Source organism: Salvelinus sp. IW2-2015, linkage group LG18 (assembly GCF_002910315.2).
Source record: "Salvelinus sp. IW2-2015 linkage group LG18, ASM291031v2, whole genome shotgun sequence".
Taxonomy (NCBI): Eukaryota; Metazoa; Chordata; class Actinopteri; order Salmoniformes; family Salmonidae; genus Salvelinus; species Salvelinus sp. IW2-2015.
The window spans coordinates 62,272,039-62,284,313 of record NC_036858.1 but is presented as its reverse complement, the minus strand read 5'-3'; the positions used below and the strand labels follow the sequence as shown (position 1 = coordinate 62,284,313).

Genomic DNA, 12,275 nt, shown 5'->3' with positions numbered 1-12,275 from the left:
TTGAGAGAGATCTCCCTACTCTATTACACGCAGGTCTTCCTACTCACCGTTATTACACGCAGGTCTCCCTACTCACCGTTATTACGCCCGTTCTCCCTACTCTCCGTTATTACGCCCCCGTTCTCCCTACTCTCCGTTATTACGCCCCGTCCCCTACTCTCGTTATTAACGCCCCGTGTCCCCCTACTCTCCGTTATTACGCCCCGTTCTCCCTACTCTCCGTTATTACGCCCGTTCTCCCTACTCTCCGTTATTACGCCCCGTTCCCCTACTCTCCGTTATTACGCCCCGTTCCCCCTACTCTCCGTTATTACGCCCGTTCTCCCTACTCTCCGTTTATTACGCCCCGTTCCCTACTCTCCGTTATTACGCCCCGTTCCCCTACTCTCCGTTATTACGCCCCGTTTCTCCCTAACTCTCTCTGTTATTACCCCCTGTTCTCCCTACTCTCCGTTATTACGACCCCGGGTTCTCCCTACTCTCCGTTATTACGCCCCGTTCTCCCTACTCTCTGTTATTACACCCTGTTCTCCCTACTCTCTGTTATTACACCCTGTTCTCCCTACTCTCCGTTATTACACCCTGTTCTCCCTACTCTCTGTTATTACACCCTGTTCTCCCTACTCTCTGTTATTACACCCGGGTCTCCATACTCTCTGTTATTACACCCGGGTCTCCATACTCTCTGTTATTACACCCGGGTCTCCCACTCTCTCCACCAAGTTCTAGTACATTAGAAATAGGGATGCAAATTTTGGTCCATTTTGCTGCCAACTAACTGACCCCCCTTAACCGGTCAACAAACGGTTACATTTTCTATTAACAGTAAAATGTGACCAACAGAAAAAACTATCTGTATATAATGACGAGATGCTTATGTTTCCGCCCTAACAATGGGAGTCAATCCTAAGGAGGGAAGACAGTTTACGCCCAAAATAAGCCCATAGAAACATATTGGGATTATTTTGGAGATATTTGCCTCTTCCACTTTGTATGCATGCATACAAAGACAGGAAATTTTTCATTAAGAGCTTAATGGAAATCTGCAACAATAGCAAGCCTATCGTCTTACAGTAACAAGGCTAAAGCCTCGTGAGCAACACCTGTAATAAAGCCGTTAATAAAGTAAAATCACCGTTCTAAACAAAGCACCTCACGCCAGCAGAAAACATTGCTATCACCTTTCTCCTTCAGGGCCATACTATCAAAAAGAAAAGTGCTAAAGTAAAGCAACATTTGCTCTTTTCTTTCAGTCTTTCCACCTTTGTTTCTCTGACATCTAGGCCCACACACTGTGCCGAGTGCTGAGCCCACACAAAACCTTGACATGAAAACGTAAATATTTACAACAATAAATCTTCCTCAGCCCTCCTCTCCTCTATAAAGCAAAGTACTACGTTTTTTATTTAAACAGGGAGTCACATTGAGATTAAAAATCTATTTTAAACTTAATAATAAAACACACATACAGTACCAGTCAAAAGAGTGTGCAAAGCTGTCATCAAGGCAAAGGGTGGCTACTTTGAAGAATCTCAAATATAAAATATATTTTGATTTGTTTAACAGTTTTTTGGTTACTACATGATTCCATATTGTTATTTCATTGTGTTGATGTCTTCACCATTATTCTACAATGTAGATCATAAAATGAAGAAAACCCCTTGAATGAGTAGGTGTCTCCAAACTTTTGACAGGTACTGTATATGTGTATAGAACAATGTAATTCAGCACACAATAACAATAGCAATTACATTCAACTACATAGAGGTCCTCAATCAATCATTTACACTGAGTGGTACCAGCACATGTAACTGCAGTGAACTCTGTTCGACAAATTAGGGGCAAAAAAACAAAATGAAGATATTCCCAGATCTGTGGAGATTAAAGGGATCTCTAGTGTTATCCATTCATGAGAACGGGTTTGGTAACTTATGATTCTTAATTTCATTAATAAAGTTACATATGAAGGGAGTGTCTGTAAGATTGACTGTAAATACAGAAATAGAGAAAGCAGCTCTCTTCTTAAAGACAGAGGTACATCCCACATTTTTATACAGACTACAATGTCCTAAAATTGTCCCTTGTGATAAAACGCATTGCTGAATGGTAGACTGCGTCCAAGGGTTTCAAAACAGAGGTTGCCGCATGCATGTAAACAATATCACCAAAATTCAATACAGGGAGAAGCGTTGTTTGAACAATCTTTCTCCTATTGTTAATACTGAGGCATGATTTATTTCTATATAAAAAATTATTTTGGATCTTAGCTTCTTAGTCAGATTTTCTATATGCGTTACAAAGGATAACTTGTCTTCAATCCAGACACCCAGGTACTTATATTGAGAAACAAGCTCAATTTTGGCACAATTTATAGCGCAAATATGCAGGTCCTCAGGGTCAACATTTTGTGACCTAGAGAACAGCATGAGCTTGGTTTTACACGTGGAATGAGAGATTGCATAACTCTACTTGGAAGAGAGAGAGCACCAACCTCATAGCTGCCGTGCACAGGGCATCAAGATTGTCATAGACTAGATAGGAGGTTGCATCCCAAATGTTGTGTACTACTTTTGACCAGGGCCCATAGAGTAAATAGGGTTTCATTGATGTGGTGGGTCATAGCTGCCGTTCAGAGAACAATAAGATGGTAGACTAGATCAATGTAATGGACTGATAGCCTCGCTAACATTCCTCTGTCTCTTCCACCATGTTGTCAAATAAGAGACTGGGAAGGTCCTGCTACAACATGTCTGCAACTAGCAGCCAGCCAACATGCCCTGTATGAAGCGTTATTAGCCCAGGTAGGGATTGCTTAAAACGGGGAGTGGTGCCCTGGGGCTGGGGGGGTAAACTCTAAACCTCAACCTTCTAGCATTGTAATTCACTTTGCAGGGAGGGTCTATCCATCCTGGCCTTCACTGAGACTCCCATCTGGTTCTTAAGCAAATCTTGTTAAGCAAACTTAATGTAACTTTGACCATTTCACTCCCCTTACAATTAGCTGTCTCAATGAGATACAATCTAGGGACCTAGTCACAATAACAACAGTAGCAGATAACGAATCAATGCAGCAACTCCATCATCATGAACACTACCAGTCTCAGTATCAGCAATGATACTTTACTTTCTACTGCCCTATGACATCATACATACCCTCCATCTCCTTCATCCTCATCTGACCAGCTAATCTCCATCTCTCTAAACCCTCTCCTGTGGAGATGTAAGCTGTCCACTGGTACATGGCTGGGAGAGCTGTACAGAAACACCTCATACTGAACTTCTGCTTTTCATGAACAGTTTTTTTCCCACCTTAACACTTGCAGGTAACTGCCAAAACAAAGGAAAAACACTTGAGTAAATGAGGGTTACGACGTATACTGAAAGCAGGTGCATCCATACAGGTGTGGTTCAGGAATTAATTAAGCAATTAACATGCCATCATGCTTAGCGTCATGTAGGAAAATGCCCAGTTGCCCATTATTATGGCTACCATGGCTAGAAGAGATCTCAGTGACTTTGAAAGAGGAGTCTCAAAGGTACATAGGGGGTTTAAAGGGTGTGTGTGTCTCAGTCACCAAATCTCAACCCGATTGAAAACTTATGGGAGAATCTGGAGCAGTGCCTGACATCGTTTTCCACCACCACAAAACACCAATTTATGTCATTTCTCATGGAAGAATGGTGTCGCATCCCTCCAATAGAGTTCCAGACACTTGTAGAATCTATTCCAAGGCGCATTGAAGCTGTTATGGCTGCTCGTGGTGGCCCAACGCCCTATTAAGGCACTTTATGTTGGCGTTTCCTTTATTTTGGAAGTTACCTGCATGTAATCTGTTCCTTTTACATATGCAAATGTAAAAAGTGACATTTTCTTTCCCCCACCTCTGAATGGAAATGTAATTAATGGAAATTTAAACAGAAGGGCAGTGCATTGCATAGAGTGTAACACATAGGACAGTGAACTCAGGAAAATTATGGAATAAGTTCTGAATAAATTTGATTGATACAGTATGTCTGATAGTTGATGAAAGAGAATTGTATAGGACAATAGGGAACGTTTTCCCTGTAACACCAACTCACCATTCTTCCTGTCCCGCACAGGCATGTTGTTGGAGGCGGGCTGCAGAGTCATCTCCTGTAGCTCATTAGTCACTGCTTCGCTCCGCGGGCTAGGTGCGGAGCCGGGTGCTACAGCAACAACCATGATGCCGGTATTTGGCTCCGTCCCATCCTGTGGCTCCAGCGTTGCTAGGGTGACAGAGAGACCTGTGAGAAAAGAAAAAAAAATTAAAAGGAGGTTGGTTAGGTTTGTAAATGGTCCTACGCAGAAAAGATCATTTGAACGAGGTGGGGAACTCTGATCCAAGAAACTGCAGGGTATGCAGGCTTTCGTTCCACCCCGGCACTAAAACACTTGATTTAGCTTATCAGCTTTTTCTTTCTTTTTTCACCTTTATTTAACCAGGTAGGCCAGTTGAGAACAAGTTCACATTTACAACTGCGATCTGGCCAAGATAAAGGAAAGCAGTGCGACAAAAACAACAACACAAACAACAGAGTTACATGTGGAATAAACAAACGTACAGTCAATAACACAACAGAAAAAGTATATATATACACAGTGTGTGCAAATGGCAAGAGGCAAGGAAATAAATAGGCAATAGTAGCAAAGTAATTACAACTTTGCAAATGAATAGATGTGGATAGATAGATGTGCAAGTAGAAATACTGGTGTGCAAAAGAGCAAAAAAGTAAATAAAAACAATATGGGGATGAGGTAGGTAGATTGGATAGGCTATTTACAGCTGCAGCGATCGGTAAGCTGCTCAGATAGCTGATGCTTAAAGTTAGTGAGGGAGATATAAGTCTTCAACTTCAGTGATTTTTGCAATTCGTTCCAGTCATTGGCAGCAAAGAACTGGAAGGAAAGGCGGCAAAAAGGAGGTGTTGGCTTTGGGGATGACCAGTGAAATATACCTGCTGGAGCGCGTGTTACGGGTGAGTGTTGTTATGATGAGCAGTGAGCTGAGATAAGGCGGGGCTTTACCTAGCAAAGACTTATAGATGACCTGGAGCCAGTGGGTCTGGCGACGAATATGTAGCGAGGGCCAGCCGATGAAAGCATACAGGTCACAGCGGTGGGTAGTATATGGGGCTTTCTCCTCTTCCATCCTATCATCTCTTCCCTCTCTGCTCAAACCTTCTCCAACCTATCTCCTGATTCTGCCTCCTCAACCCCTCCTTCCTCCCTTTCTGCATCCTTTGACTCTCTATGTCCCCTATCCTCCAGGCCGGCTCGGTCCTCCCCTCCTGCTCCGTGGCTCGACGACTCACTGCGAGCCCACAGAACAGGGCTCCGGGCAGCCGAGCGGAAATGGAGGAAAACTCGCCTCCCTGCGGACCTGGCATCCTTTCACTCCCTCCTCTCTACATTCTCCTCTTCTGTCTCTTGCTGCAAAGCCACTTTCTACCACTCTAATTCCAAGCATCTGCCTTAACCCTAGGAAGCTCTTTGCCACCTTTTCCTCCCTCCTGAATCCTCCTCCCCCTCCTCCCTCTCTGCGGATGACTTCGTCAACCATTTTGAAAAGAAGGTCGACGACATCCGATCCTCGTTTGCTAAGTCAAACGACACCGCTGGTTCTGCTCACACTGCCCTACCCTGTGCTTTGACCTCTTTCTCCCTCTCTCTCCAGATGAAATCTCGCGTCTTGTGACGGCCGGCCGCCCAACAACCTGCCCGCTTGACCCTATCCCCTCCTCTCTTCTCCAGACCATTTCCGGAGACCTTCTCCCTTACCTCACCTCGCTCATCAACTCATCCTTGACCGCTGGCTACGTCCCTTCCGTCTTCAAGAGAGCGAGAGTTGCACCCCTTCTGAAAAAAACCTACACTCGATCCCTCCGATGTCAACAACTACAGACCCAGTATCCCTTCTTTCTTTTCTCTCCAAAAACTCTTGAACGTGCCGTCCTTGGCCAGCTCTCCTGCTATCTCTCTCAGAATGACCTTCTTGATCCAAATCAGTCAGGTTTCAAGACTAGTCATTCAACTAGGACTGCTCTTCTCTGTGTCACGGAGGCGCTCCGCACTGCTAAAGCTAACTCTCTCTCCTTTGCTCTCATCTTCTAGACCTATCGGCTGCCTTTGATACTGTGAACCATCAGATCCTCCTCTCCACCCTCTCCGAGCTGGGCATCTCGGCGCGGCCCACGCTTGGATTGCGTCCTACCTGACAGGTCGCTCCTACCAGTGGCGTGGCGAGAATTGTCGCTCCGCACCACGTGCTCTCACCACTGGTGTCCCCCAGGGCTCTGTTCTAGCCTCTCCTATTCTCGCTATACACCAAGTCACTTGGCTCTGTCATATCCTCACATGGCCTCTCCTATCATTGCTATGCAGACGACACACACATTAATCTTCTCCTTTCCCCCTCTGATAACCAGGTGGCGAATCCATCTCTGCATGTTGGCCAGACATATCAGTGTGGATGACGGATCCACCTCAAGCTGAACCTCGGCAAGACGGAGCTGCTCTTCCTCCCGGGGAAGGACTGCCCGTTCCATGATCTCGCCATCACGGTTGACAACTCCATGTGTTCTCCTCCAGACGCTAAGAACCTTGGCGTGATCCTGGACAACACCCTGTCGTTCTCAACTTACATCAAGGCGGTGACCCGTTCCTTGTAGGTTCATGCTCTACAACATTCGCAGAGTACGACCCTGCTCACACAGGAAGCGGCGCAGTCCTAATCCAGCACTGCTCTCTCCGTCTGATTTACTGCAACTCTCGGCTGGGCTCCCTCTCGTGCCATTAACACGAACTCTCGAGCCGCAGCCCGTCTGGTGTCAACCTTCCCAAGTTCTCTCACGTCACCCTGCTCCTCCGCTCTCTCCACTGGCTTCCAGTTGAAGCTCGCATCGCTACAAGACCATGGTGCTTGCCTACGGAGTGTGAGGGAACGGCACCTCCGTACCTTCAGGCTCTGATCAGGCCCTACACCCAAACAAGGGCACTGCGTTCATCCACCTCTGGCCTGCTCGCCTCCCTACCTCTTGAGGAAGTACAGTTCCCGCTCAGCCAGTCAAAACTGTTCGCTGCTCTGGCACCCCAATGGTGGAACAAACTCCCTCACGACCCAGGTCAGCGGAGTCAATCACCACCTTCCGGAGACACCTGAAACCCCACCTCTTTAAGGAATACCTAGGATAGGATAAAGTATCCTCCTAACCCCCCCTCCCCCTTAAAAGAGTTAGATTCACTATTGTAAAGTGGTTGTTCCACTGGATATCATAAGGTGAATGCACCAATTTGTAAGTCGCTCTGGATAAGAGCGTCTGCTAAATGACTTAAAATGTAATGTAAATGTAAATGTAATGGTGACAAAATGGATGGCACTGTGATAGACTGCATCCAATTTGCTGAGTAGAGTGTTGGAGGCTATTTTGTAAATGACATCTCCGAAGTCAAGGATCGGTAGGATAGTCAGTTTTACGAGGGCATGTTTGGCAGCATGAGTGAAGGAGGCTTTGTTGAGAAATAGGAAGCCAATTCTAGATTTAATTTTGGATTGGAGATGTTTAATATGAGTCTGGAAGGAGAGTTTACAGTCTAGCCAGACACCTAGGTATTTGTAGATGTCCACATTTTCTAAGTCAGAACCGTCCAGACTAGTGATGCTTGTCGGGCGGGCGGGTGCGGGCAGCGATCGGTTGAAGAGCATGCATTTCGTTTTACTAGCGTTTAACTTCTCTAGGATAGGGGGCAGCATTTTCACGTTTGGATGAAAAGCGTGCCCAGAGTAAACTGCCTCCTATTCAGTTCCAGATGCTAATATATGCATATTATTAATAGTATTGGATAGAAAACACTCTGAAGTTTCTAAAACTGTTTGAATCATGTCTGTGACTATAACAGAACTTATTTGGCAGGCAAAACCCCGAGGACAAACCCTTCAGATTTCTTTTTTGTTGTTGAGGTCACTCTTTTCAATGGGTTTTCATTGGGAATCCAGATTTCTAAGGGACCTTCCTGCAGTTCCTATCGCTTCCACTGGATGTCAACAGTCTTTAGAATTTGGTTGAGTTTTTTTTTGTTGAGAAATGAAGAAGTAGCCATGTTCAGAATGAGGCTCCAGTGYAGTGTACTGTTTGTTAGAGGCGCGTGACCAGAAAGCATGCTACACATTGTTTTCCTCCGGTATTGAACACAGATCATCCCGTCTTCAATTTTATTGATTATTTACGTGAAAAAATACTTAGTTTTATTACAAAAGTAGTTTGAAATATTTGGACAAAGCTTACAGGTAACTTTTGAGATATTTTGTAGTCACGTTGTGCAAGTTGGAACCAGTGTTTTTCTGGATCAAACGCGCCAAATAAATGGACATTTTGGATATATATCGACGGAATTAATCGAACAAAAGGACCATTTGTGATGTTTATGGGACATATTGGAGTGCCAACAGAGGAAGCTCGTCAAAGGTAAGGCATGAATTATATCTTTATTTCTGCATTTTGTGTTGCGCCGGGAGGGTTGAAATATGATGGTCTGTGATTGTTAGCTGGGGTGGTATCCTCAGATAATAGCATTGTTTGCTTTCGACGTAAAGCATTTTTGAAATCTGACACGTTGGCTGGATTCACAACAAGTGTAGCTTTAATTTGGTATATTGAATGTGTGATTTCATGAAGGTTTAATTTTTATAGTAATTTATTTGAATTTGGCGCTCTGCATTTTCACTGGATATTGGCCAGGTGGGACGCTACTGTCCCACATATCCCAGAGAGGTTAAGTGCAGTTGGAGGCCACGGAAGGAGTGTTGTATGGCGTTGAAGCTCGTCTGGAGATTTGTTAACAGTGTCCAAAGAAGGGCCAGATGTATACAGAATGGTGTCGTTTGCATATTTTGGCATTATTTTTTTTTCGCCCCTTCTTTTTTTTCACGCTCTTTATTTAACCAGGTAGGCTAGTTGAGGAACAGAGTTATCATTTGCAACTGCGACCTGGCCCATAAAGCATGAGCAGTTGTGAACGACAAAACACAGAGTTACACATGAGTAAACATAAAAACAAGTCATATACATGGTCGAAACAAAGAGAATCTATATACAATCGTGTAGCAAAAGACTGAGGAGGTAGGCAATAAATCGATATAGCAATTTAGCAGATATCGCACTGGGATGATAAATCATCAGAATGATCATGTGCAAGTAAGAGATAACTGGTGTGCAAAAGAAGCAGAAAGTAAATAAATAAAAGCAAGTAATGGGGGGGTGAGGTGGGATAAATTGGCGGGTGGGCTATATACCGATGGACTACTGTACACTGCTCAGCGATCCGTTAGCTGCTCGGATAGCAATGTTTAAAGTTGTTGAGAGGGGATAAAATGTCTCCAACTTTCAGAGATTTTTGCAATTCGTTCCAGTCGCAGGCAGCAAGAGAACTGGAAGGAAAGGCGTCCAAATGAAGGTTTGGCTTTAGGGATGATCAGTGAGATATCACCTGACTGGAGCGGCGTGTTAGTCGGGTGGTGTGTAGACCATCGTGACCAGTGAACTGAGATATAAGGCGGGCACTTTACCTAGCAATAGCCTTGTAAGATGACCTGGAGCCAGGGATCTAGACCGACGACATCGTAGCGAGGGTCCAGCCGCTAAGGGCCATACAGGCGAGTGGTGGGTCGTATACAGGTGCTTTAGTAACAAAACGGATGGCACTGTGATTAAACTGCATCCAGTTTGCTGAGTAAGAGTATTGGAGCTATTTTGTAGATGACATCGCCGAAGTCGAGATCGTAGATAGTCAGTTTTTACTAGGGTAAGTTTGGCGGCGTGAGTGAGAGAGCTTTCGTTGGAATAGAAAGCCGACTCTAGATTTGAGTTTGGATTGGAGATGTTTGATATGAGTCTGGAAGGAGAGTTTGCAGTCTAGCCAGACCTAGGTACTTATAACTGTCCACTAAATTCTAGGGTCAGACCGTCAGGGTGGTGATGGCTAGTCGGAGCGTGCGGTTGCAAGGCAGCGAACGGTTGATAAGAGCATTGCCATTTGGTTTTACTAGCACCGTTTAAGAGCAGTCTGGAGGCCACGGAAGGGAGTGTTTGTATGTCATGAGCTCGTTGAGGTTAGATAGCACAGTGTCCAAGGAAGGGCAGAGTATACTAGAATGGTTCGTTGCGTAGAGGTGGATCAGGGAAACCACCCGCAGCAAGAAAGCGACATCATTGGATATATACAGAGAAAAGCGTTGGGCCCGAGAAATTGAACCCTGTGGTACCCCATAGAGACGCGAGAGGTCCGGACAACAAGGCCTCCGATTTGACACACTGAAACTCTGTCTGAGAAGTAGTTGGTGACCAGGCGAGCGCAGTCATTTGGAGAAAACAAGGCTGTTGAAGTCTGCCGATAATAAATACGGGTCGATTGACAGAGTTGAAAACTTGGCCACGGCTCGTATGAAGACAGCTGCACAGTAACTGTCTTTATCGATGGCGGTTATATATAGTCTTAGTATCAGTTTTAGCTTAAATATTGGATTTACCATTAAGACCACTAAAGTTTCTATGAGGTTGTGTAATTTGACTGGGGGTAGGACTTGAAAATCTGTGGCTGTCCAAGACCAGGTTTTGCCACCTCCTCCCATCATGACCAGATTTGTAATAGCTTTGGCGAGGGTTAGGAGTGATGAGAGAAGTTAAGCTACATCTGTCTGTTGCTCAGGGCTGAGAGGTAGAACCCATAACACTGTGTGCAATTATGGAACTCCAGACACAGAAAAGAACACCCAACTTAAAGAATGCAATGGCTGCAGCAAGGATTATAAAAGTCAACCATCATTGAGAATTAGCATCTTGCGTTTCCTTGAAACCTCTGACACTTTGTTGAAGTTATGGTTGACTTCAGCGCAGTCTTTTACATATAGGGTCGTTACCGCTATTGGCAGTGGTTCCCAAAGCTTTTTATAGTCCCGTACCCGTTCAAACATTCAACATCCAGCAGCGTACCCCCTCTAGCACCGGGTCACGCGCACTCTCAAGATGTTTTTTTTTTTTTTTACATCATTGTAAGCCTGCCACTAACACACACATATCACACTGCTCAAAAAAAAAAAATAGGGACACTAAAATAACACATCCTAGATCTGAAATGAATGAAATCTTCTTTATTAATATTTTTTTTCTTTTACATAGTTTGAAATGTGCTGACAACAAAATCCACACAAAAATTAATCAAGTGGAAATCAAAATTGATCCAACGCCATCGGAGGTCTGGATTTGGAGTCAACACTCAAAATTAAAGTGGAACCGCACACTACAGCTGATCCAACTTTGATGTAGATGTTCCTTAAAACAAGTCAAGAAAATGAGGCCTCAGTAGTGTGTGTTGCCACGTGCCTGATGAACCTCCCTACAACGCCGGGCATGCTCCTGATGAGGTGGCGATGGTCCTGAGGGATCTCCTCCCAACCGGACAGTAAAGCAACGCGCCACTCCTGGACGTCTCTGTGGTGCAACGTGGCGTTGGGTGGACGGAGCGAAGACATGAGATGTCCCAGATGTGCTCAATTGGATTCAGGTCTGGGGAACCGGGCGGGTCAGTCCAGTAGATCAATGCCTCTCTTGCAGGAACTGCTGACACAACCCTCACCACATGAGGTCTAGCATTTGGTCAGTCATGTAGGCAGGAACCCTGGCCAAGCACCAGCATAATGGTCTCACAGGGGCTCTGAGGATCTCAATTCGGCTACTAATGGCAGTCACAGCGCTACCTCTGGGCGAGACAATGGAGGGCTGTGCGGCCCCAACAAAGAAATGCACCGCACACACATGACTGACCAGCACGCCCAACCGGTATTTGCTGGAGGATGTTGCAGGCAGCAGAACGTCTCCACGGCGTCTCAGACGTCTGTCACATGTGCTGCAGTGTGAACCTGCTTCATCTGTGAAGAGCACAGGGCGCAGTGGCGAATTTGCCATCTTGGTGTTTCTCTGGCAAATGCCAAACGTCCTGCACGTGGTTGGGCTGTAAGCAAACCCCTCACTCGTGGACGTACTGGTCCCTCATAACCCACAACTCATGGAGTCTGTTTTCTGACCGTTTGAGCAGACACACACATTCTTGTGGGCCTGCTGGAGGTCAGTTTATTGAGGCTCTGGCAGTGCTCCTACCTGCCTCCTCCTTTGCACAAAGGCGTGAGGCTAGCGGTCCCTGCTGCTGGGTTGTTTGCCCTCCTACGGCCCTCCTCCACGTCTCCTGATGTAACGGCCTGTCT

At 45.5% G+C, this 12,275-nt stretch overlaps 1 protein-coding gene across 1 annotated transcript in view; it reads right to left on the bottom strand.

The window, feature by feature from the left end:
- LOC111977724 (myocardin-related transcription factor A-like) overlaps positions 1–12,275 on the bottom strand; it is a 110,805-nt gene that overhangs the window by 60,839 nt on the left and 37,691 nt on the right. Inside the window, 1 exon segment of the mRNA XM_070448634.1 lies at positions 4,081–4,266. Within this exon segment, the coding sequence (XP_070304735.1) occupies positions 4,081–4,204 (124 nt within the window). The 5' untranslated portion in view covers positions 4,205–4,266.